We start from the raw sequence: 27,543 nt of genomic DNA, 5'->3' as shown, positions 1-27,543 counted from the left end.
GTGTGTGTGTGTGTGTGTGTGTGTGTGTGTGTGTGAACAGGTTTTTTAACCAACAGAGTGAGGACATTTTTGCACAGTGAGGACATTTTGGCTGTTCCTCACTTCTTTAAAGGCTTTTTTGAGATTTCAGACTTTGTTTTAAGGGTTCAGGTTACAATCAGATTTATGTTTTAACTGAAACTGTATTGTGTGGTTACAAAAACAAACTAAACTAAAATTATAGTGAAAATGGCCTTCGTTTTCGTCTTTGTCAACTTTTTTCATACAAAATGAAGATGCATCAGACAAAGGAAATAAAGGCTAAATTTACTGTGACCTCTTTTAATCTCCCACCCAACAAATACCCCATTACAAAAAACTAACACTAACACTAAAACTAAAGCTTTTCAAAAAACTAAACTAAAACTATCAAACTCACTCTAAAATCTCATCAAAACAAACTGAATTTGAAAACAAAAAATCACAACGAAATTAAAACTAATGAAAAATCCCAAACTATTATAACCTTGGTAGGGAATTCACTATTCCAATGAGGGTCCTCACAAAGATAGAAATACAAGAATGTGTGTGTGTGTGTGTGTGTGTGTGTGTGTGTGTGTGTACAGTATGTCAGTTTGTGTAAGATGGTCAGTAGGTTCACTGTTTGGAGAACAACAACTCCCTCACAAATTAACTGTTTGTTTTTTTTTGTTTTTTTTTATATATCAATATCATTTTAAGTGTAGAATACGTTATATTTATAATATTTATTCCTCTTTAATTTGATCTTTCTGACAGGAACTGAAGCCATTATCTATACTCTCTTCAACGCCACCAGACTCCAGTAACAGTAATTTCATTTCACAGAACACAAATTTCTCAGTTTGTTTGTGTTGTTGTGTGAATTCGTTTTTTCACAAGAATTATATTGGATGCACTAAAATTGCACAATAACGAAAAATAGATATCAATCTAAGTGTACGCTATGTTTATATCTTAGCACAGCTAACGGACCTATGTTGCTGCTTTCTTCTAACTGCTGAATGGATGTTTCTATTTCAAAAACCTGGAAAAGAATGCCAGAACACCAGTCGACTGAAAATGATAACACGTATTTCTCATTTTCTCCTCCATCCTTTCTTCTCCATATGAAGTGCATGCTTGGATACCTATCTCCAAAAGGCTTTGGTGGTGAATTGTGAAACATTTGGTCTGTTCTTGTCTAAATGTGAATCAGATTGATGACACAAAACAAGAACAGACAAGAAGTCAAAGTGAGAAAATACTCATTTCATGAACTGTGTCACAATAACAAACACCTCAGACAGACGGGCAGATAAAAAAGCTTCTTTTATATTCATTATCTTTATATTTCAGTATGCAGACTTTCTGTGTGTGTGTGTGTGTGTGTGTGTGTGTGTGTGTGTGTGTGTGTGCGTGCGTGCGTGCGTGCGTGCGTGTGTGAATCGGTGTGGGGGTGCTGACTTCCTGCTGTGAGGAAACTCTTCTGATGGAGACACACTTAAACGTTTCAGATTCAAACTGATGTGGAAACACACTGAGTCATACACACACACACACACACACACACACTCATTCACAAGGTGGACATGCATTCTGTGGAGTGTGACAGTTCGTTCTCTTTGTCAATAATTTACTCGCCTTGTCAAACTTTCTTTATGCAACAAACGGACCCGTTAGAAGTTTGATATCTACGGAGGCTCATTAATGACAAAACCATCAAGCGAGTGCAGAAAAGACAGAAGTTTCAGTTTAAATAAATCTTAAAAAGAGGAGACCAGTGAATAGATTATATTTTATATTTTATTATATTTTTAGTTTTTAACGATCTGATCAGGACAAAAACTGGTCAGACTGTCAAATAACCTTGCTGACTCATCTGAAAATCTAAAAAATGTAAAAATGTACTGATATTAATATTTGTCTCCTCTCGCTCCTACAGGACGGTGTTGTGATGAACAGCAAAGAACGACTCTAAAACACACACACACACACACACACATAGTATGTCGGCCATACGCTCTGCCTCCCCTCCTTCTGACGACCCGACCACGCCCCCGCCCATGACCACTCCACCTCGCAAAGCCTCCGTCCGCCTGCAGGAGAGGTGGGTCATACACACACACACACATACAAAGTATTCTAACTAACACAAAAATGTAATAAGTTTCCAAAGATGAGCTTGTTTATGAAAAATGTCTTCACTTTTTAATTTGTACTCGCTTTCCAAAAAAGTGTTCCTGCTTTCCTTGTTCATCATCATAAAAAAAAAAAAAATATGTCACACAAATGATTAAAGGTCCAAATGTCCAAAACTTACTTTATTTATAAAAATCTCTTGGATTTTAACAAGTATCCTCCATCTCCAAATTGTGTGCACTTTCTTAAAAATCTTTTTGTTTTCTTCAGATATTTCTTGCACCAAAAAATTTGTTTTCTAGAAATATTTTGTGTTTAAAATATAATCACACAAATGTTTCAATAACTTAACAAATGTTATTTTTCCAAAGTTACCTTTACTTTCTATATAAAAATCTCCTGAAACATTTTCTAGATATATTTCAAATCTGTCCTCACCTAAACCAGTAGTTCTCAACCTTTTTGAGTCGCGACCCCCAATTTAACATACATGTTGTCCGTGACCCCCGCTCACTGAACAGAATCTCACACGCACAGTTCAGATCATACAAACTCAGTTGATATGACGAATTTTGGACAAATAATGAAGCAGACAACAACTCACACAAAATGACGACAAAATTCTATAAAATTAAGCAAAAAAGGACACAAATTGACCAAAAAAGACACAAAATGACAAAAAAAGACAAAATGACCCAAAAAAGAAACAAAAGACCAAAAAAAGACATTAAATGACCAAAAAAAAGACACTAAGTGACCAAAAAAGGCACAAAATTACCCAAAAAAAAGACATTAAATGACCAAAAAAGACACAAAATGACCCAAAAAAAAGACATTAAATGACCAAAAAAGACACAAAATGACCCAAAAAAAAAGACATTAAATGACCAAAAAGACTAAAACACATGAACACTTTAACACAGTGGAGAGAGAGCTGACTTCCAAAACGATTTGGCGACCCCCAGAAACCATTTTGTGACCCCAATTGGGTTCGGGACCCCAAGGTTGAGAATAGCTGACCTAAACGATCATCATGCTGTTTCTTGATTGGCTCTTTTTGTAGGCGGGGCTCCAACCTCTCACTGCTATTGGATGTGAGCAGCCTGGGGGTGGAGCCAGTGTGTTCTGTCTCCACCCCGAAGGAGGTGTGGCTTCAGCTGCTGCACACCTCGTCCCGCCCACTCACACACACGCTGCTGCATCAGGCCGCCGCCGACACACACACGTTGAATGTAGAGTACCAGGTAAGGTAGTGTCTGTTAACAGTGTTTCAACCTGTTCTCCGTGTGAGACAAGGTGTGTTTGTTTTAACATCCAGTCCGTCCCTGTTTCCTTCGCAGAAGATCCCGCCAAACTTTGTGAGCGCCGCCGAGCTGGATGTTCCGGGTCACATGATCAAAGACAGATACAAGACCATCCTGCCGAGTCAGTACCTCGCTCCTTCTCTTCTCTTCCTTGTTTGTACTAACTATGAAACTCCAAGCACTGATTTTTAAACCTTGCAACAAATTAAAAACCTGGGAGTTATCACTGATCTTAGCTTTGAGCCCCATATTAAAAATATTAATAATAATAATTAATAATATTTGTCTTAACCCTTCGATGCACAACATATAAACGCCTTTTGATGCACAACACGGGTAAAAAATGACCCACATTCATTCCCCATGTTATTTCATGCTGGCTGCGTTTGAATATCTTTTTTTTTATTACAACAGATCATTATATCCATTTTTCCTTTCATACTTTATGAAGAAAAATAGTTTTTGCACCCAAGTGTACACACATGGGTCAAAAATTACCTTAGTGCATTAGAAGCACACACACGTGTGTGTGTGTGTGTGTGTGTCCATATATATATATATATATATATATATATATATATATACCATATACACACACACACACACACGCACACAGTCCGATTGATTGATTGATTGATTGATTGATTGATTGATTGATTGATTGATTGATTGATTGATTGATTGATTGATTGATTGATTGATTGATTGATTGATTGTTTACTGTTCAGACCCTGAGAGCCGGGTGGTCCTGAGGAACCCAGAGGAAGAGGCGCCAGACCGCTACATCAACGCCAACTACATCCGGGTCAGAGTCTAACGTTAATATTAAGATTACAGAGAGCAAACACTGCAGTTAGCTTCTCCATGGGGTCTATGAGAATTATCCTCTGGGCTTTTGGATCATTGCAGAAAAAAAGCTCTGTGGCAAACAGGATAATCTTCACAAATGAACTCTTTTATGATGTTTGAAGCGTTAATGCAGCCGACCGCCGTTTCCTTTAGTGAACTACTCCACCGTCACATGATTTGGACATCACAGCCATTCATACTGCCCTACAAAGTCTAACTGCAGAAACTATGCAAAGCTTAAAACTGAGAAAAACTGCTTAAAGTTTTTTAATGTGTTTTAACTATAGCCAAATGGGTTATAGGTATATAAGTGATATGTCACTTATTTCTACATGTATTGATGATGTCATTTTTATGCTAAAAAATCATGATGATTTATTTGACCTTCGACCCCAAAAATGTAGTTAGTGCACTCTGGTTTTGCTGTAAAAGGTTCTAATAGTAATGCACAAACAGAGTGCAGTCACTAAAATGGAGTATTAAAAGTGTTTAACAACTCTATTCAAAGATTTGTGTATTTTAGACTTAATATTATGAAGTAATGTTATATTTTAGTCTTTATATAATTGTATCTCACTTTTTTACTTAATCATTATGTAGATAATATTTCCCCTATCAAATAAACTTATAATTTCTATTCTTGTCTTCACTATTCAACACAATGAAGAAATACAAGGCTGCACTGAATCACAGTCAAAGTGAACTTACTGCTGTCTGCTTTGTTTTTGAGTAGGATTTTGTATTTACTGCAATTTTTTACATTATTATTTCTCTGAATTAAAGCAAAATTGAAATCTAAAACTTTGGCACAAGGTAAAACAGACATCGAGGAGTTCATTTTTAGTTATAACTGAATTTCGACCAACAATGTAGTTACTGCAGTTATAGGCTTTGTAGGGCAGTATGCTTCAGATGTGTCTGACAAGCTAACCAGCTGTTTGACAAGCTAGCGTAACCGTAGCCTAATGAATTATTTATTAACCTAAACTCTGAAAAACACGACTAGAGGCTGTAAGGTGGACTAATAAGAGACGTTTAATGTCCCTGGTAACCACTGTACATACTTTATTAAACTAAATATATTTCACTTTTATATGAGTGAACAATATAGCCATAATGAGGCACAGTTCATTGTTTTGTGCTAAAATAATATTTTCTATATTTTTGAACATATTTTTGATTGACAAATTCATTACCGTAATGCATCCAGATAAACATGTCATGGTTTGCCCACACTCATATACAATAAATATTTAATAAACTTTATAAAAATAAATAAACATTTGTTGAAAAATGAATATAACCAAACATAATGGTTTTTAACATTGATAAAGAACAAATCTGAATGAAAATTAATGAGAAAAAATGGTTAAATGTTACGGTAATGATGAATTGTTTGAATTAAAATATGTGTTTATTTCAATAAAATACATTTTGGTGATACCAGCTAACCTTGAGTATATTAAGTGTTTGCCAAAGAAAGAAAGAAAAAAAAAACCTTTCGTTGTTTTTTTTTATTTAAAAATGTATTACGGTAATGAATTTTGTTATTTTGTTGCTCACAGTGTCTAAAAATGTCAGAAAATACATTAAAAAAAATTCAAATAGATTATAAATTCATATTAAACAGTGACTTTAGATTGTATATGTTATCAAGGGTCAAAGAAAATATGTTAAATTTTTATATATTTTTGCTATGAGCTGGACCATGTTCATGAGAATCACCCACATGATAAATTCAATTATTTACTAGTTTATTTTATGTCGAACAACAAAACGCGACCACAGACCTTATTTCAGGCATTTAACCAAAAACCCATTCAAATCCTCATTGAGTTTGAGAGGACAGGCCCCAGGACACTAACATACTAACTTCCTTCCTTTTTTAATATATTTTTAAAGCCTGCAGATATGACCCCATCTGTACTGGAAACCTGATGTGTTCCACTTCCTGTCATAACAACATTCAGCAGTCTGGTATTTATGTTATCATTGGTTTTAATATTTATGAAATAGAAGAAGAAAATGTTAAATATACGTTTTTCTTCTTTTTTAGAAGAATGTCTAAAATAGGAAACTAATAAAAAAAGAAGATCAAATTTCATATATTTTTATTTTTTTCATATTTTAGATATTCTTTCTGAAACACTTTTCCCTCATTTTGTTAATGGATTTCTAATATTAAGGAGATCATTTCTATGTTTTGCTTTTCATGTTAAGACTGCTTCTGATTTAGAGTTAATAAAATAAATAATACATTTTCCTTATAAAATCAACAGATTTTTTTCTGTTTTTGTTAACAATGTCTAAAATATGGAGCTATACATTTCTGTAAAAAAAATTAAAAATCCTGTTTTGGTAAAGCATGTCTAATATATGGAGGTAATTTCATCATCCATTAACAAAACTGAAATTCTGGAGAAAAGAAAAAATTTGAGACACAAAATGACTCATTCATTCAATTACTAAAGCATAAATATATATTTATGTGAATGCCGTAAAATGAAAGTGGTGGCAGGAAGTAGAACACGTCAGGTATCCGTTACGGATGCTGAGTCTTACTGCTTTGTTTAAAAATAAATATAGAGAGGAAAATAAGAAAACATTGATTTCATACATTCAACATAGTTTTGTGCAAATAAAAAGTTTATTTTTCGGATGCACTGAACGGTAATCATCACGTCACTTCCTGAGAGCGTCCACCTGTTTCAGACGTGTAATCTTGCTAACCCGTGCAAACAGTTTCTGACAGTGAGTGTGATGAGCCCCATGAAATTTAGTTTTTTCTTCACATCAGTAGGAGTAATCCAGCTGTTAGAAAATGTGAACTTATTGTGTACATAACCTTGATACTATTCTTTTTTAAAAAAAAAACTTAATATTTGAGAAATATTTATCTTTCTCTTTCTAATGTCCTCTTTGCAAAAATGTCCTCACATTCTTAAAATGTTTCTTTCCAAAGACGTTCATAATGCTCCACTTTAAAAAGAAGCATTTAAAGGAAGGTACAAAAGGGTCAACAGGTCCTCATTTTGCAAAACTTTCTATAAAATCTTCTGGCTCTCTGTTACGACCCCTACCAAAAGATCCCAATAAAGGAGATCTAACATAATTGCCACAAAGTCAGCAGTGGTACGGAAGCCCTGAAAGGCAAGGTGGAAAAAAATTAAAATCAAAGGTTAAGGTTTGTATTTTTTGGCCTAAAACAGTGATTTAAGTTGGTAAAACTTGGAAATATAAATTACTGACATTTAGGGTTGTTAGCACAACAAAGGAAGCCAGTTGTCTGCTCAAAAACAAGTTTGTGAGTTGTTGTAACTTATATCTTTAAGTTGGGGTTCACAACAAGGGACAATAGTTCTGCTAACTCTTATTTCTTTGTTGTGAAATTTGGTCATTAGCGAAAGCTAGCGGTTAACTGATGCTAGCAGCTAACTGATGCTAGCGGCTAACTGATGCTAGCGGCTTACTGATGCTAGCAGCTAACTGATGCTAGCGGCGCAAGTTTGTTGCCTTGAAATTTTGAGTTCACCCAACTTTTCTTTTTTTGCAGTGCAACAATGCCCTCTGCCTTTCAGGGCTAAATATCTCCTACGTACGAGATAAACTTTGAGGCTTAATAAAAAACATAATGGGACTACTTGGGTTAAACAGTGTGGATATAAGGTCTGATGGAATCATATTGTGATGTGATTGTGTTTCACATGGCTACTTAATATTCACGTCAGATGGATGATTGTGATCATGGTGTCTGCAGGCAGTGTAAACCTACCTAATGTGTATATGATGCACCTGGATGCAAGAAATGCCATATGTAAAACAAATGTAAGAACAAAAAGCCCGGTGACTGATTGGATAGAACGCTAAGCAGGATGTGACGTCGTATTAGATGCCACAACAAAACGCGGTATTTGTAAAAGTCAGCGAAGCAGTGTTGTCAATTTAGCGACTTTGTTGCTATAATTAACAACATTTCGGTTCGTCTTAATGAGCTGCGGGGGCCGGCGGCTCGTTAAGAGGAGTAAGAACAAGTCGAAGCGGCACATTCCTCCTGCAGCAGTCTCTCCCAGCTGCAGTCACACAGCCGGCTAACAGTTAGCTCTGTAGCAGTACAGTGTGTATGTGCTGCTGCTGCGATCTCTGTTTGTTTACAACAAGCACCGGACACTCTGTGCACAGTAAGCGATGCTGGTTAATTCATGATCACCATGTTAATGATCAGCGGAGACACTGTGCATAATTAGCCATGCTGCTTTGTTTATGATCAGCTGATTACTTTGTGGACAGTTAGCGATGGCCGCCACAGTTGCGTCTCCCGTGTTTAATCCGTCGCAAGGATCGAAAACCATACGTCACCTCAGGAGTCTCTAAATCCCTCTGGGGGCCTTTTCGTAATGGGGACACGCTGAGTGAGTGGACATTTGAGAGCGTATGGCCTGAGACTCCCCCTAACGGAAGTAGCCTACGGCTTATGAAACAGGGAGAACAAAGGGAGGGAAGGTTGAGAACCCACTCTGACATGGGGAGAACTTGCAAACTTGTGACGGCCCCGCCTATTTCACTCTGGTGACGTAGCTGTTTTTCTTCCGAGGTGATCAGCTGGTGCCGTCAACCTGATCTGGAGCACTTGGCCGGTGTTCCAGCTGGATAAAAAGGGCAGCTGGCTGTCAGCTCGCTCTCTCTCGCTTCCCTCGCCAGCGTTCGCATCTTTTTTGGTTCCTTTGGCGTGTCATTCATTTCCACTTCACAACACCCTGCCTTACATGATCAATGCACCCACATGTACATGACTGAAACCACTGACGTACACACCTCATGCTTGTGTTACTTTAGGTTGTGTTACTTTATTTAAATAAATCTATTTTCATATCTGGGCTTCATGGTGGTGTAGTGGTTAGCACTCTTGCCTCAGAAAGGCGCCATTGGTGGCACACACAGAAAGTTGCGTGTTTTGCCTGCCTGGTACCTTTGTGGTAAAACGTTTGTTGCTCATTGTTGTTGCTCTGAAACCACTGACATACACACTTCATGCTTGTGTTAATTTAGGTTGTATTACTTTATTTAAATAAATCTATTTCTTAGGCCCGGGACTTTAACGTTAAAAAAATGGACGCATTTTAATCGCACTTATTTTTGCACCGCGGAACGTTTCTCACTGGATGAGTTTCAGGCGGACCGATTATACTGGAGCACCAACTAGCGTTGATGAGTTCAGACAACAACAAACCACAGTGAACATGAAGGAGGAAGCTGATGAGACCTTTGGTTGGCCCCGTGGATGATGGGACATTTAGTTACTAAAAACCAACGGATGGAAGCATCCATAAGAGCATGGTTGTGCTGCTATGCAACAAGGAATTCACATATCACCGCAGCACATCCAGCCTCAAGTATCACCTCAATGCTAAACGTATAGCAGCTAGCAGCTAGTGTGGTAGCTAGCGTGGATTGTGTTTTACTTCAAAAACCAAAGTATTCTAGTTTACAGAAGGTCTACCTACCTATAGGCTACCTGAATTTATGAAATGTACTATATTTATAAATATGCTATTGCTACACTTAATGGCAAAAATTGCACTGGTCTGTTGGACTTGAACAAAAATAAACAATATTTTTGTTGCTTAAGCTTATGTATTCAATCATTATTCAATGGTTACTAAAAATCCATGTGAAAAAAAATAACTTCTCACTGTTCTCAGGTCAAATATTTATATGTGATTAAAATTCGATTAATTAATTACAAACCCTCTAATTAATTAGTTTATTTTTTTAATTGAGTCCCAGCCCTACTTTTTATATCTGCTATGCACAGCGTCTCTGACTTAATAACTTTAATATGATAATAATAACATGATTATTTTATTATTTGTCGGTAATTAAAGGAGTTTGGTGACGGTGAAGAAAATATGTTTTCCGAAAGAAAACAAGCTGACAGCGCCGTCACTCAGCGTGGGCGTCTGCTGCGCGCGCATCAGACAGCTAAACAAACAGAAACTGAGATATGAGCCGTCGGTTTGTCTGCGTGGGAGTCTGACAACCAGGAAAACCACAGGAAGTGAGGGAGGAAGTGACACGTCCCTGACTCAGCCCCCCTCACCCCCCCCCCAGCCCACGCATCCCTCACACTCTGCAGCCTCAGCGCTGTGTGTGTGTGTGTGTGTGTGTGTGTGTGTGTGTGTGTGTGATGCCGTAACACCTGCTGCTTTGTTTAATGCAATAAAAAGTTTTATTATTTCTTTCTGTAAGTATAAAATATACATACATATATGATTGACTGACTGGATGCTTGTCTGTTATTACTGATGAGCAGTGTTTTAATCTGTTACTTCCTGTGTTATCGGGTCAAGGATGTGGTTTTAAGGGGACATGATGAAGATCTCGGTTTCTACAAAAACAAACTTCAGAAAAACATCACGATAACAGAAGTTATTCTCTATAAATCTGTCAACAAACAGGAATGTATTCATGCCGCAACTTTTCGGAAAATATAATTCTATTGATTTCAGAATCAAGGCTATAAATAATTACTTATTTAAACATAAATAATATACTGAGAAGCAATACCAAAAAAGCAGAGCAAAACATTGCTCACAAACTTGTTTGAGTAAAGACACTGATCCCAAAGACAGGAGATTGTCCAAACACAGGAGAGGCAGCTGGTAAAACCAGAGGAATCAACTGTTAGCATTAGCATTAGCCACAGTGTGGTCTGATGCCCTCATTTTATTATTTAGCCAGATACCAGATTATTTATGTTTAAATAAGTGTTTTAATACTACTAATACTCTTATTTTTTTAGGGTTTTGATAATTTTTGCCATATAATGGATTAATAAATCTTCGGGGTATTGATAATTTATCCTTTAATTCATAAAAGTGACCCGATATTATTTTTGGTTTATCTGTTGATTCTGGGTAAATTTAGTTCTAACCACCGGGACCTTGAAAGTCACGTGACTTGGAACAAACCAATAGGAAAAAATATCCATGGAATAGCCACGGGATATGACTGTCATTAACTTGCATTGTAGCGAAATCCGTGTCAGTTTCATGGAAATTTGAGTGATTCCGTGGCTATTCCACGGATTTTGAGTTAAGCGAATCCGTGGCTATTTCACGGATTCTGTGAGACCATGTTCGTGAAAGGTGCTGTGTACATTTTGATTGATTGATCAAAGGTCTCGCTTCCTCTCTGCAGGGATACAGGGGAGCTCCCAGGGCCTACATCGCCACCCAGGGGCCCATGCTGCACACTGTGGGGGACTTCTGGGACATGGTGTGGCAGGAGAGGAGCAACATCATCGTAATGGTGACCAGACTGAAGGAGAACAACGAGGTGAGGGGACACGGCTCCTTCTCCTTCTCCTCTTCCTCCTCCTGTCTTTCTTTTCTCGTTCTGAATGTGTGTTTTCCTGCAGAAGTGTGAGCTGTATTGGCCGCAGCCGAGGGAGAGGAGGATGAGGAGGACAACGGTGAAGGAGGAGGAGGAGGAGGAGGAGGAAGAGGAGGAGGAGCAGAGGGAGGAAGAGGAGGAGGAAGGAGAGACTGGGCAGTTCGGCAGATTCCTCCTCAGAGTGAGAGACAGCCAAGAGAAAGACGGGTTCACCGTCACTGACATGGAGATCCAGGTACAGAACACTAAAGTACATTTACTCAAAGTACTCTTCAGTACAACTTTAAGGTACTTTACTTACTTGGGAATTCATTTTATGTAACTTTCTACTTTCACTGTATTGTACTGCATTTGAATTTACTGCACTAAAACTTACTCTGCAGTTTTAGGTTAATAATACAAAATAGAACCAATGAGTAAATGTTGATATACTCTCTGTATGCCTTGAACCACCGAAGTGTGTTTTTTTCTTTCAGCATTCGACAAAAATTTGCAGTTTAACGTTGAAAGAAACTGTAAAAACAGGCGGTCCTTGAACACATCATTATGAAAGTTTCTGTTAGGAAAAAGTAATCGGAAGGAAGCTTAAAATTGTGGTATTTCTGTGTGTGTCATTTAAAATGTGTCTAATAAAATAAAAAAAATAAAGCGTTTTCACTAACCAGATCCTATTAAAAACCTTAAATTCTGCTCCTATCCTAATATTCACTGAAAATCTGTTTACACAGAGCAGAGAGGAGAGGACAGGAGAGGCTGTTTACACAGAAGAGAGAGGAGATGTACATGTTTATTTAAATGTTATGTATTATCTATTCATTTTCCTAGCTTTCCCAAAATGGAGGAGGAGGAGTTTTACAAAAACATTTTTTTCCTCTTGCCAAAACTGTTTTTTATCACCTGTTTCACAAATTGGAAAAAAAGTTTTTTTTAAAAAAGTAATCTGAGAAAGATTATCTTGGGAAAAAAACATTTTTCCACCTGTGTTTAGGAGAGAAAACTGTTTAGATCAGATGTAGAAAAATGAATTTTTTCTCTGACTCTCAGGAGTTCTGCAGCAGGTTCAACAAAAATAAATCATAATGATAATAATATCTTGGATTTATATGGCGGCTATCATGAAATCCAAGGAAGCTTAACGTCAACAAGAGAGAGCAGCACTTTAATAAACAAGAAGTCATATACAGTCATGAAAAATGATTAGACCACCCTTGTTTTAGGTACATTTGTTTGGACAAATATAATGATAACAACTAAAATAAAGTCAAAGTCAAATTTATTTATATAGCGCATTTACAGACGGCTGAGCCGCACCAAAGTGCTTCACATAAAAGTGCAAAAAGTGCAATAAAATACAGAATTGACAAAGGTAAAAACCACAAAAAAAAAATAGAAAATAGGTCCTAACAGTTTAATTTAAGAGATAGATAAGACTGATATCTAGACATTTTCCATGTTTTTTTGATAATGATTTTGGTTATTATCATGAAAACAATGGAAAATGGCTCAGTTGTCCACATACTTTTGTCCATGCAGAGAGTATTTTTGAACTGAAAAATGTTCCGTCTCTATGCAGCTTTCCTCGGAGCGCCGTCCCATCAGACACTACTGGTTCACCTCCTGGCCCGACCACCACATCCCACAATGCACCGCTCCTCTGCTGAGGCTTGTGGAGGAGGTGGAGACGTACAGCAGGTCCCTCCTCCCGTCCGGCTCTCAGCCAATCACAGAGCCCGTCCTCGGTCCAGGGCCGATCGTGGTCCACTGCAGGTTGGTTCCTCTTCAAACACAGTTTTAAGATGATTGTGGGAGTTGTGTGAAGATTCACAGCTGATGTGAGAAAACTCCAGAGTCCATGTTCAGCGTTCACAGCTGCACCAGGAGCTCTCCTTTTTTTAAATGTCATAAAAATCTGCAACAGACCTGAATAATCAAAAACATTTCATTTCTAATGCTGTTAACTGTGGTTTAGGTTTGAAATTTTACAGAAGAGGTGACTACTGGTCAAACAAAACCTTCAGTGGACATAATGATAAGCGATGTGATTTCATCTGTCTTTATTATAAACATCATATGGCAAATTAACCTGGTGGACACAATGAAAAAAAAGGAGGAAAGTAGAAGAGAAAAGTAAAAAAAAAATGACTGAAGAACAATTGAAAAAGAGATGAAGTGATGTGTCTTAAAAATGTCAGGAGGAAAAAAAGTAAGTTTGCAGTTTCTTTTCTATGTGTTTTTTTATGATCTTTACCTGCAAGATCATAAGAAATAAACACAAGTGCTGCTCAGGACAGAGTCATGTAAATTGTTGCAGAATGTAAGGTTTCCTTTTGACGCATTTTTTACTGACGGCCTAACTACTAATGCTTTCATGCATGTAATGTGTGATTATAAAATGTAAGTTCAAATGTTTTGCAAAAAGGGCTACAACATTTTAAGAACAAACTCAAAAAGAAGGTAATATTATCACTTATTATCACAGGAAAAGTTTTAGAATATTACAAGGGGGAAGAATCATAATGTTTCAAGAAAAAAATCGAATATGTTACAAGGAAAAAAGGTTTTTAAAAGTCGAAATGTTACATGTAAAAAGTTTTTTAAAAGTCTGATTGTTTCAAGTAAAACGTTTTTTGAAAGTCATAATGTTACAAGTAAAAAGTTTTTGAAAGTCGTAATGTTACAAGTAAAAAGTTTTAAAAGTCATAATGTTACATGTAAAAAGTTTTTTAAAAGTCGGATTGTTTCAAGTAAAACGTTTTTGAAAGTCATAACGTTACAAGTAGAAAGTTTTTTAAAAGTCGTAATGTTACAAGTAAGAAGTTTTTTAAAAGTCGTAATGTTACAAGTAAAAAGTTTTAAAAGTCGTAATGTTACATGTAAAAAGTTTTAAAAGTCGTAATGTTACAAGTAAAAAGTTTTTTAAAAGTCATAACGTTACAAGTGAAACGTTTTTTAAAAGTCGTAATGTTAAAAGTAAAAAGTTTTAAAAGTCGTAATGTTACAAGTAAAAAGTTTTAAAAGTCGTAATGTTACAAGTAAAAAGTTTTAAAAGTCATAATGTTACAAGTAAAACGTTTTAAAAGTCATAATGTTACGTGTAAAAAGTTTTTTAAAAGTCGTAGTGTTACATGTAAAAAAAAATGTAAAAAGTTGTAATGTTACAATTAAAACATTTCCAAAAGCCGTAATGTTACAAGTAAAACAGTTTTAAAAAGTCGTAATGTTACATGTAAAACACTTTTTTTAAAAGTCATAATAAATTTGTTTTTAAAAAGTTGGAATGTTACAAGGAAAACATTTTTTTTAAGTCGTAAATTTACAAGCTGAGTTTTTGCACAAACATCTGATATAAGTTTAACAATAACTTTGAGCTTTTTTAAACTTAAATACTCCATAGTCAACAAAAAAGGAAATAACAATAAATAACTGAGCAGTAATATGATGTGTGTGTGATTATGAAGTCAAAATGTTTTTTAAAGCACAACATACTGTAAGTCAACTTTAACATAAACTGTTTTTTTAAAATACACCTGAAGATCAGCGCCTGGTCACTGAACCACTAAAGAGTGAAACCAGCTCACGATGCGGCGAAGCGACTTCCTGTCTTAGAGCGAGAACGGTCGTACCTGAGCAGCCAACCACAGCAGAGAGGACCATCAGAGAGAGAAAGAGTGTGTGTGTGTGTGTGTGTGTGTGTGTGTGTGTGTGTATGTGTGTGTGTGTGTGTGTTCTTGTACTTCCTACATAGTGAGGACTGGAACATGTTTTTAACAGGCGGCAACCTCCGGGTCTGAGCAGGGAGGCTAACCAGGAGGTGCCTTAAGCTGCATTCTACCGAAAATTCCAGCAGGGGGCGCTAAGTTTGGCTGCAGAAAAAATCTGTCCATTTATTTCAATGCAAAATGAGAAAACTTCTAACTTGATTTATTACCTCAGAATTTTTTTTAGGACAACACTATGGTCTCAATCACTAGTAAAAAATCTTCTTCAAGACAATTCAATGTTAATAGTTCTAATAATGGCCCATTTTAGAAGAAAATAGAAGATAAAGAATCATATGATTTGGGGCGTGGCTACCTTTGATTGACAGGTGGCTAACAGTGCGAGCCGTCATCAGGAGAGAAGCAGAACAATGCGTATCCACGGCAACGTGTCAATAAAGTTTAAAACGTTATATAGATATAAAAAAGGACGTTTAGCGGTTTGGTCTCATAACTTTGACCCTTTCACTGTATTTTCACTAAATGACAGTTTATTTGAACGTTTTGTTCAGTAAAAATGTCTTGTTCAGCGTTTGGTTGGACTAACAGACACTCCAAGGAGTCGCTGCTCAGTTTTCTGAGGTCAGTAACATACATTTTGTTTTTGTTTTTTGCTAGCCAAAACTAACATCCCAGTTAATGCTCCAGCTAATGCTAACATGAATTAGCAGCAGCTTCTCTCAGTCAGGTTGAGGTGTAGAGAGGCTGTAGTCAGTGATCAGATCCCTCTCCTCCTCCACAGTCCAGATATGGTCTGCTCCCCGTATCGTAAACAAGATGGCGACGAGTAAAACGATAAACTTGATGCTTCCAACGGGCCACAAACCAATGGGTGATGTCACGGTCACTTCGTGGGTGTGTGGGTGTGGGTGTGGGTGTGATTGACCTGCAGTGCGTATCCACAGATCAGAGATCCTCCAGATAATAAACTAGAGACAGGAAGCAGATGAAACAATCAGATGAAACACTTCCTCCACCACAGACAAGAAAACACTTGTTTGGCTTTAATACGAACCAAAATCAACAAAAACAAAATTAACAACTAACATAAACATGTGCGTAATTATTATCCTGTTCAGCATTATTATCATGGTTGCAAATTTGAATTTTGTCCCTTTTTTTAAATTTTCTTTTTTGAAAGATTTCGTCAACACATTTTGTTAATTTCTAATAATATGAATATAAATGTTAATATGACTGTGGCATTTCCTCAACTGCTTCGCATTTTAGTCATTAACCCTTTAGAGTTTGGGGATACTTTGTTGGTTTTTGACTCTCTTTCATTCTGGCTGTATATATATCACATAAAAAAATGCTTGACAGACTTGACTTTGACTTACTGAATCAACATTTTGAACACAAAAAACACACCAAAATTACACAAAAACACACCAAAAACACACACATTTAAAAAAAAAAAAAAAAAAAACACATAGAAAAAACACAAAAAAAAATGTTTTTAACCAAAAACACAAAAAACACAAACACAAAAATCCCACATTAAACCCACACAAAAACATGCATAAAAACACAAAATCCCCACAAAAAATACAAAAAACACATAAAAAAACACACAAAAACACACCAAAAACACACACATTTTTTTAAAAAAACAAAAAACACATAGAAAAAACACAAAAAATGTTTTTTTTTTAACTAAAAACACAAACACAAAAATCCCACATAAAACCCACACAAAAACATGCATAAAAACACAAAATCCCCACAAAAAATACGAAAAACACATAAAAAAAAATTAAAAAAAAACATTACAAAAACACACAAAAACACTTTTTTTTTTTTTTTTTTTTTTTTACAATAAACACAGAAAAATACACAAAAATCACAAAAAAAACACAAAATATTGCATTAAAAATGCTGAATGCACACTGCAAAATTTGAAAAACTTCAGTAAAATCATGTTACACTTGGTCATGGTGGTTTTCACTTTTGCTGAAAAAGAGTTGATGCGTTAAATGGGACATGGAAACTTGTAGAAAAGCCAGAACTTTAGAGAGAAGCTGACAGCAGAGCTCCGTGCTGCTTCTTTTTTACGTGGTGACGTCGTGAAGAAGCCGTGCTCTGACGCTTTCCAGAGGGTCCATTTCTTTAGAGGGTCTTTCCTTTTACAAGATCTCTTCATATAGTTTTGTTTCGCTTTTTAAAAAGTCTTTTTATCTCTAACACGACTGCTGCTGACACTGCTTAATGTGCTTTGATTGTATCTGCTTACTTTTACTGTGTGGAGAAAAAATCAGTTTCATGAGCAAGGATTGATGCTGTGGTACTTTGGTGCATGGCTAAAAAAAAACAATTATTGCAACATTTACAATAAAACATATTTGTAAATAATCGTATGTTGAAGGGAATAAAATTGTGATGTTGCAAAAAATGAAATGAAATACAATTAAATAATTTGTAATGTTACAAGTACAAACATTAAGAATTACTTTAAGGATTAAAATCTGTTTTTATGTCACGATAAAACCCTCAAAAATCATTTTTTTTCTGTGATATTTTAGTGTATCACAAAATAACAAATACTGTCGTTTCACTTTCATCTCTGAAAGAACCATTAAACCATTGTCTGCTACAGATAGAAAAAAAAGAGGCCAAAAATAAATTCTCGCTTGCCTTTCAAAGCTTCCATAGATTTAAAAAATAAAATCTAAAAATTTTATTGTGTAGTATTTGTTTCAGTCATGCGGAAAAATTCCTTGTTTCTGAAACTGATTCTGACTCTCAAGCATCATCAACGACCCCAAGTGAAAATTATCCAGTCAAAATTTTAAAAAATCTGGCTTGCTCCACGGCTTCAGTAAATATGTGAAAAATATCTGTTTTTAACATTTGTTAAGTGTTTCACATTCCAAATCTGACTGGAAGGAATGTGCAAATGTTCACAGTACAAATAATATGTGCAAAAATAATCCTCTCCTCTCCTCTCCTCCTCCTCCTCCTCCTCCTCCTCCTCCTCCTCCTCCTCCTCCTCCTCCTCCTCCTCCTGTCCTCTCCTCCTCTCCTCCTCCTCCTCCTCCTCCTATCCTCTCCTCCTGTCCTCTCCTCCTCCTCCTCCTATCTCTCCTCCTGTCCTCTCCTCCTCCTCCTCCTCCTCCTCCTCCTATTCTCTCCTCCTGTCCTCTCCTCCTGTCCTGTCCTCTCCTCCTCCTCCTCCTATCCTCTCCTCCTGTCCTCTCCTCCTGTCCTCTCCTCCTGTCCTGTCCTCTCCTCTCCTCCTCCTCCTCCTATCCTCTCTTCCTGTCCTCTCCTCCTCCTCCTCCTCCTCTCCTCCTCCTCCTCCTATCCTCTCCCCCTGTCCTCTCCTCCTCCTCCTCCTCCTGTCCTCTCCTCCTATCCTCTCCCCCTGTCCTCTCCTCCTCCTCCTCCTCCTCCTCCTCCTCCTCCTGTCCTCTCCTCCTCCTCCTCCTCCTATCCTCTCCTCCTGTCCTCTCCTCCTCCTCCTCCTCCTCCTCCTCCTCCTCTCCTCCTCCTCCCCTCTCCTCTCCTCTCCTCCCCCCTCCTCCTCCTCCTCTCCTCTCCTCCTCAGTGCAGGTATAGGTAGGACGGGCTGTTTTATCGTCAGTAGTATCGGCTGTCAGCAGCTGAGAGAGAGCGGTCAGGTCGACATCCTGGAGACGGTTTGTCAGCTTCGACTCGACAGGTGAGTTAAAACTCTCCACTCCTCTTCTCTCAGTCTGTGAAAACATCTAAACTAAGTTTATTCCTTCAATGTAACATGTTTGTCGTGTGCAGGGGCGGGATGATCCAGACTACAGAGCAGTACCAGTTCCTGTACTCCACACTGGCCCAGTACAGCTCCCAGCTACAGCACAACCAGGTACACACACACACACACACACACACACACACACACACACACACACACACACACACATTCTTGTACTTCTATCTTTGTGAGGACCCTCATTGGAACAGTGAATTACCTTGCAAGGTTATATAGTTTTGGATTTTTCATTAGTTTTAGTTTTAATTTCATTGTCAATTTTTGTTTTCAAATTCAGTTAGTTTTAATGAGTTTTTAGAGTGATATTGCTAGTTTTAGTTTAGTATTTATTAGTTTTAGTGTTAGTTTTAGTGTTTTTGTAATGGGGTATTTGTTGGGTGGGAGATTAAAAGAGTCAGTTAAAAGAGATTAAGAGAGAAAAATGTCCTCACTTTGCAAAAATGTCCTCACTCTGTTGGTTAAAAATGTGTTCCGGTCCCCACTATGTAGGAAGTACAAGAACACACGCAAACACACACACACACACACACACACACACACACACACGCCCACCAGTTTTTCACTCATTTATGGGATCCACCCTTTCCAGTGGTTCTACATTGCTGTAAAAAAATCAGGTAACATTAAAAAAAATCCCAATCCCAAAAATCTCTTCAACTTAACAAAATTTTAAACTTTTGTCTCCCTGCCAGTTTTTTGGTCACTTTTGTGGCCCGTTTCTAACATACAGTACTTGTTGTTCTCTTTCAAAGATCGCCAAAAATACCGTATATCATAGAAAGAAACTGTAAAAAGAGGCTTTATGATGGTCCTTGAATAGCTCATTGGTTATGAACATTTCTATTAGAAAAAGTAACCAAAGGGAAGCTTAGAAATGTGATATCTTTATTTTACATGTGTCATTTATATTGATATACATATATATAAAGCGTTTGCATTAGCCAGATCATGTTCAAAACATTAAATTCTGCTCCTCAAAGACACTTTGAAGACATGATTGAGCAGAGAGGAGAGGACAGGAGAGGCTGTTTACACAGAGCAGAGAGGAGAGGACAGGAGAGGCTGTTTTTACACAGAGCAGAGAGGAGAGGACAGGAGAGGAGAGGCTGTTTACACAGAGCAGAGGGGAGAGGACAGGAGAGGCTGTTTTTACACAGAGCAGAGAGGAGAGGACAGGAGAGGACAGGAGAGGCTGTTTACACAGAGCGGAGAGGAGAGTACAGGAGAGGCTGTTTACACAGAGCAGAGGGGAGAGGACAGGATAGGCTGTTTACACAGAGCAGAGGGGAGAGGACAGGAGAGGCTGTTTACACAGAGCAGAGAGGAGAGGACAGGAGAGGAGAGGCTGTTTACACAGAGCAGAGGGGAGAGGAAAGGAAAGGCTGTTTACACAGAGCAGAGAGGAGAGGACAGGAGAGGCTGTTTACACAGAGCGGAGAGGAGAGTACAGGAGAGGCTGTTTACACAGAGCAGAGAAGAGAGGACAGGAGAGGCTGTTTACACAGAGCAGAGAGGAGAGGACAGGAGAGGCTGTTTACACAGAGCAGAGAGGAGAGGACAGGAGAGGCTGTTTACACAGAGCAGAGAAGAGAGGACAGGAGAGGCTGTTTACACAGAGCAGAGAGGAGAGGACAGGAGAGGCTGTTTACACAGAGCAGAGAGGAGAGGACAGGAGAGACTGGAAAAATGGAAATAATTCAATATGTGGAGCAAACTTTTTTTTCAACATTCGTGACACTGATTGTGCTGATTCCATAGAACTGCAGGACTTATAGATCCTATATAGACTTTATATATAAAAATATATATAAATGAAAAAAGAAAAAGAAAAAAAACTGAAATGTCTTGTTGGGGTTTAGAGGGTTAAACTGTATGTAGGTCACATGACTTTTGGTTCTGGATATAAGACGTACAGAGTTCGACCTGAAACCTTTGTTAAGTATCAATCACCATTTCTGGTCAGCTCACTATTATATAATATCTTATGATGATTACGGACTTTCTACTGAAATCATGTGCAATAATTCAATTTGTCACTTAGTTACACTGTTGTAAAATATTAGACCATTTAGCCATTTTCCATGGTTTTCTTGATAATGATTTTGGTTATCATCAATAAAACCATGTTAAATGTCTAGATATCAGCTCTTAAATTAAACTCTTATCAGCTATTTATGTTGTTATCATTAGATTTGATGCATGACTGTCCATATTTCTATTTTTATTTCTATTTGTACATTTCTGGACAAGACTTGAAAAAAATAAAGGGAAAAAAGTGTGCTATACTAAATACACAACAACATAAATGTAAGGAATTTTAGAGGATTTTTTTATTTTTTGAGGGAATTTTTTATTTTTTGGTTTTAACAGCTTTGCAGCAGTTAAACACAGTGTTCCCTCTTCATTAGGAGCAGAACCAGAAGCAGCAGATCCCAAAGGAACACATCAGCACACAGCTGCAGAACCTGCAGCTGGACACACAGAACGGGAAGAACTGATTCTGCACAGAACCTGCAGAACCGACAGGACCAGATTCACATCTACAGAACAGACAGAATTATTATTAACAAAACCAGAAAGATGGAAACGAGAACTTAGAGACTGCAGCAGCCGAACCCAAAGACCTGATGGACTCACATTTCAGGATCACACAGAGAACCGGATGATTTTTGGGTCCAGCTCAGTGAAAAGATCCTGGAGAACGTGCAGAACCGGACTCAAAGTCTGAACAGAACCAAGTAACAAAAAAACCCACAAAAATGAAAATGAAAATATCTTCTTGTTTTTAACATCTGATCAAATCAAATCAAATAAAAAGGAACCATTTTTGACATACATTGAGATTTTTAAACAGATATTGAAGATATTTAAATAAATTAATAATTTAAAGATGAAACTGGGTGAATATTGTTTTTTCTGTCTATTTTCTATCCGAGGTTGTTTTATTAAATGTCTCCCAGGAATAAAAAAGTGGAGTGTACAGAGACCAAAAAAAGCTACCCAAACTAATGAAAAATAAGAAAAATGATTAAAAAATAGAAAATAAAGAGATGAAAAAATAGGATATGGGACAGAGTTGAATAAATAATGAACAAAAGCTACTCAGAGATCACTATAGTTGGCTTCTGAAAAAATATTCATTATTTTTTTAACCTAAAATTAATTTGTAATGCAATTTTTGTGTCTTCAAAGCATTAAATCATCTTAATATTGTCATATATTTATTCATAAAGTACATTTTCCATTTCCTCCATCCACGCATAATTTCAAGGAAACAGAACTGCTGAAGTTGTCATGGAAACTACATCTGCATCACCCCGGAAATAAACACTCAGAGAGCATTTATGGGTAATATGAATGTACCAGAATATAATAATAGCACATAGAATATTAGAGAATACAGAATAGACGCTGCATTTATAGTTACAGCATCTTTTTTTCGAAATTTGTGCTTTTCTTAATGATTTTAACTTTTAGAACTTTTAGGAACCAGTTTGTTTTAAGTCCAAACTAAAGTTATTGTTATTCATTTAGACAGCAGACTGATGGAGGATCGCCACAGCAATTTTTTGATTGATTTTTTCTTGATTTTTTAATTTAAAATGATTTTATTTATGCCCGAGGGAAAATTCAGTTCTCTCTGTCCTGCAACAGAGAGAGAGGAGCCGTCCACTGCTGTTTTTTTTAGTCCATAAAGGTTTTGTGTAGCAGACGATCTGGTATTTGAAGATGGACTTGAACATCTTTGATAGTGCATCTCTCTCTTTAGGACTTGTTTTGGGAAATATATTTAAAGAAAGGGTTAAATTATCAATAAATGTATTTAAATCAATGCCCACAAACACTTCAAAGTTTGATTTTAATGCCTCAAAAAAAAAATTGTTGATGCAGTTCTTTCTAAAAATGTCATCTCTTTGAAGCCCAGATTTCATAAGAATGACCCGAACGGTGTCAAACATGGTTTTGATTTGATTTATTTTGGCACAGTTTTAAAAGAAAGAAAAGAAGAACGTTATAACAATAATAATACAAATTATAAATTCCCCAAAAAATATTTGAATAAAAAAAAGACAGGGAAGCCCAAAAAACCCTCATGGGGCTTGAATAATAGGATTCCCTAATAACATTTTAAAAAAAGAACAAGGAACAAAGAATCATACAGAACAAGAAACTAGAAAAACAAAACAAAGGCACAACATAACAATGAAACAAGCATTATAATAAGTTATTGAATAGTAATAGGTTTTGTAAGCAAGGAGGAAGTGAGTTCCAGATCCTGGATCCTCTAGATGTAATTCTAAATTGTGGTGGTTTGTGATTTGGGAGGCCGAAGTTGTAAAACTTTTCGGGTCGGGTAATTGTGAAACTGATTATTGGTTATGAAGAGATTATTAAAAACCGGGGGAAGTGTTTTGTTTAATGAACCAAATACAAATTGTGCAATTTGGAAGCTGTTGATTTGATAAATGTTCAGAATGCCAAGTTCTTGAAACAAAGGTAATGTATGAGTTCATAGAGCTGAGGTGGAAATTATTCTTACTGCTCTTTTTTGCAAGCAGAGTATTGATTGCAGTTTGGTATGATGAGTGCTGGCCCAAGCAATATTACAATAATTAATGAAAGGATAAACTATTGAATAATAAAGATTAGGTGAGATTGTTGTATTTAAAAGATAACAAATTATTCCAATCTTGGACAATGAACATGTATTTCTCCAGCCTCATGTCCTGAGCATTGTGTTTTCTATTTTTCTATGTAGTTTTTTTAATTTTGATTGACTCGGGCCACAATTTGACAACATAGTTCAGTTTTGAGCACAGATTGAGCTGTTTTGAGGTGAAAGTTTGGTTTTGCAAGAAAAATCTGAGGTTTTGCGAATGTAGCTTGAAAATTGGATTTTGTGTTCACAGTTTAGAGAAAAAGGAGAGCAGCTAGCAAGAATTGTCTTAGCAATCGAGAAAAACTGTATTGCATGAGAATTGTGTTTCGAGTTTTGTAAAAGGAATGACTGAGATCTGCAAATAGCCTTTTACTAGATGAAGATAGTTTATGGTTTTGTCAAAAGGATGTTCGATTTGGGGAGTTTAGACAACCGAGCAATTAATTCACACAACAGGAATAATTAGTGTTTTAGCAATTGAGAAAAACTGTATTAGGAGAAGAATTATTATTACAGTTTTATACCAGCAGGGGGCAGTGTTTGGGTCACTCAGCAGTCTTCGCCTCAGTCGGTCTCCTCTACTGTCTCTTCTTTTTCTGTCAGCCCCACCCAAACCCGTGACCCAAACAGGAAGCAGAGCCCCAGCCTGCTGCTGCTGATCACCATTAATGCTCTTCTCTCTCTATTAATGCTGCTCACTGAACACAATCAGAATCAGATTTATTCTGCAAAAGGTTTCACACAGGAGGAACTTGATCTGTTGCTTTGGTGCAAAACAATAAACCTAGTGAGAGAAAATTAAAAAATGTTTTTTTTAAAAGTGCAGCTAAAGTTCAGACAATACAATATAAACATGGAAAATAACTTTTGGAATTATAGACTGAAGTTATGTCTGCTTGTTTTTTAAAGCTGTGTTTCTTAAATTGTTATTGGTGCAAATACAAAACAGACAGTAAAAGTAAAAGATGTGACATGCAGGTATTTACATTTGTATTGTATTTTTAGTATTCTTTATATTTGCACTGTGGACTGCAGAGAAACATTTTTTTTCTATCTCTCCATGTTTGTCTATTACATACAGCAGCATTGACAATAAAGTTGACCTTTGACCTGTAACTGACAGAAAAAACAGCTTTTCAGCTGTGTGCAACATAAAAGTAAATAAATAAAGTAAGTATTACAACAGTTCAGATCTTTACATATACACATACTGTGTATAAAGTATAAACCAAACCAAAAAATAATTAAATAAACTCCAGTCAAATGTTGCACTTTTACACATTTAGTGAAATAAACCAGAGTTTATAGGGAAATCTTATTGTGTATAAGAGGTTAAATAAATAGATTAAAAAAAACATTTAATTGACAATAAAATTATCATAACAATATGAATTCTAAATAAAATAATATTACATATTATATTTAATATTTAATAACACATCTTAAAAGTTATATAAAAAGTATATTTTTAAGAGAAAACATAATACAGTTCAACTTTGTGTAGGAATATAATAATCAGCGAATGTGCAAAACTTTACAGTAAAAAAGAAGAATAACAACTTAAGATATTAAAACACTACTTGTGAAGACATTAAGCACAATCATTTCATTATTTTGTTATTTGCACAATAAAGGAAGGACCAGAAAAAAGAAGCAAGTTGTGCAGGAGAGAGTAAAAATAAAAAATAAATCTCATCTCAAATAAGAAATAATTAAAACATATACAAAAGCAAATAGAAATGTAATGTAATCCAAAAAAGTAAATACATAAACTAAGAATCAATAAATAATCACAAGGTAAACAACATTAATCAAGAAAAGTCAGACACCTGCCCAAAGTCTGACCTACTAACACAGATTTATCTCTTCCTTCTTAGAAATATATATTGATGTAAGTTTTGTCATTTATTATTCATGCATTTTAGTATCGTATATGCATATGCAGCGTTAAAATATTTGAAATAGAAAATTTGTTAAATATCATGCTGGCGTTTCCTCTTTTTTCAAAAGAAAAACTGACTTTTAGTATTCATAAAACAGTGACATTTCACGCAATCTAAACAGTTGTACTGTTGCATATCTGCAAGGTATGTATAAACCAGATTTAAAGATTTATACCACTCAGATCACATGTAGTGGCATGCTATCTCTCATTAGATCAAATTTTAGTCTTCTCCGCGGTGTTTATTTTGAAGGTCTGCACCGGATGTTGTGTGCTGTGCGATATCGGACTTGACGCGGCTGGTGGGAAAAGGCGTAGCTAGTAAACATCACAGAAAACAATCAGCGGACATTACCGCCTGAAAACACCGACTTATTAAATACTATCTCCGGTTCGTTTAGAGCTGTCGGTGCGGTCCGTTCTGCTGAAACCGTCCGGGACTGTCACAGCGACTGTCAGCGTCCACGAATACACAACTGTCGGGGCGTTAGCCAGCTAGCTCGCTAGCATAGCCACCTAGCCGCATCAGCAGCCTGAGCTAGCATTCACATTAGCATTAGCATTAGACGACACAAAGATGATAGCGCTGATCAACAAACTGCTGGACTGGTTCAAGGCGCTCTTCTGGAAGGAGGAGATGGAGCTGACCCTGGTGGGGCTGCAGTACTCCGGGAAGACCACCTTCGTCAACGTGATAGCGGTGAGTGGTCCGATGCTAACGGCAGCTGTCAGTTAGCATCTGGCTCCATCCATTGTTACCTGCAGCGGTGAGGTCAGCTAGCTGTCGGCGCTGGACGCACCGCTCCATCTGATTATAATTCATATTTTTATTCATATCTACTCTTTAATTTTTTGATTATTTACCTTATTTTCTGTTTAAGTTGTTTGACCTCTTCTTGTTCTGTGAATAAAATAAAGTTGTCCTCCAAAAGTGGGGGAAAAAATCGAAATAAAAATAAATAAAGAGAGTCATCTGGAAAAAAATAAATAATAATAATTTAAAAAAAAACAATACATGATTACAACTTTTAAAAAAATCATATTTTTATTATCAAGCTGTATTTGTCACTGAGGATAAACGCTGTTAATGTTGAATATGAACCCTCTGCAGCGGCTCTGATGTGACATTTAAACCAGCACAGCTTTCACATCTGTTTCACATCTGTTCTTCACCTCCAGCAGAAATTAAACGGGTTTTAAAGGATAAATGGCCGTTTTGGGGAGCTGAACCCCGGGCTGTGGAGCTGTCAGCAGAGCGTGGGATGGAGGGTGTGTAGAGCCGGTGTTAGAGGATCGATCCCCCCCTCCTGGTGGGGTGACCTTCCCTCTCCGGTCACACAGACCCCCTCCCTGCCACACATCAGCTGACAGCAGACACCTGGGCTTCTCAAATGCTAAATTAATTAATGACTGACCTACTAACACAGATTTTCCTCTTCCCCCCCCAATAATATATTTTTGGTATATGCTTTTGCATTTATTATTCCTTCCTTTTCGCATCTTACATGCAGTTATGAGTGCAGACTGAAGCCCTGCTGATGCTGGAATTCTAATGCTGACATCAGCATTTGAGACTTCAAATCAAATATTTGTGTCTATGATAGGGCTGGGCGATATGGACCAAAAGTCATATCCTGATATATTTAGGTTGAATAACGACATACGATATATATCCTGATATTTTTTATCTCAAAGTGAGAGCAAATGTTCAGTCAAAGCCAAATATGACATGTCACAAGTAGTTTTATTGAAAC

The 27,543-nt window shown here is 36.7% G+C and overlaps 2 protein-coding genes and 1 long non-coding RNA gene across 3 annotated transcripts in view; 2 read left to right on the top strand and 1 right to left on the bottom strand.

Moving 5' to 3' along the window:
- LOC131971093 (tyrosine-protein phosphatase non-receptor type 7-like) overlaps positions 1-22,098 on the top strand; it is a 30,342-nt gene extending 8,244 nt beyond the window's left edge. The window contains exons 2-11 of the mRNA XM_059332394.1: positions 1,943-2,107; positions 3,203-3,383; positions 3,480-3,564; positions 4,172-4,248; positions 11,490-11,627; positions 11,710-11,919; positions 13,258-13,451; positions 18,990-19,103; positions 19,196-19,280; positions 21,596-22,098. Coding sequence (XP_059188377.1) covers positions 2,007-2,107; positions 3,203-3,383; positions 3,480-3,564; positions 4,172-4,248; positions 11,490-11,627; positions 11,710-11,919; positions 13,258-13,451; positions 18,990-19,103; positions 19,196-19,280; positions 21,596-21,685 — 1,275 coding nt within the window. The 5' untranslated portion in view covers positions 1,943-2,006 and the 3' untranslated portion in view covers positions 21,686-22,098. The remainder of the gene's footprint in view (positions 1-1,942; positions 2,108-3,202; positions 3,384-3,479; positions 3,565-4,171; positions 4,249-11,489; positions 11,628-11,709; positions 11,920-13,257; positions 13,452-18,989; positions 19,104-19,195; positions 19,281-21,595) is intronic.
- Positions 21,383-26,737, bottom strand: LOC131971095 (uncharacterized). Its single transcript, XR_009394347.1, has 3 exons — positions 26,654-26,737; positions 21,825-21,911; positions 21,383-21,727 (listed from the first exon to the last, which is right to left on the bottom strand). It is a non-coding gene; the product is annotated as an uncharacterized LOC131971095 (long non-coding RNA).
- LOC131971094 (ADP-ribosylation factor-like protein 8A) overlaps positions 26,069-27,543 on the top strand; it is a 14,292-nt gene continuing 12,817 nt past the window's right edge. Inside the window, exon 1 of the mRNA XM_059332395.1 lies at positions 26,069-26,489. Within this exon, the coding sequence (XP_059188378.1) occupies positions 26,367-26,489 (123 nt within the window). The 5' untranslated portion in view covers positions 26,069-26,366. The remainder of the gene's footprint in view (positions 26,490-27,543) is intronic.

This window comes from Centropristis striata, chromosome 5 (genome assembly GCF_030273125.1).
Source record: "Centropristis striata isolate RG_2023a ecotype Rhode Island chromosome 5, C.striata_1.0, whole genome shotgun sequence".
Classification (NCBI taxonomy): Eukaryota; Metazoa; Chordata; class Actinopteri; order Perciformes; family Serranidae; genus Centropristis; species Centropristis striata.
Note: the sequence above shows the minus strand (reverse complement) of the source record. Positions and strands in the feature narration are given on the sequence as shown.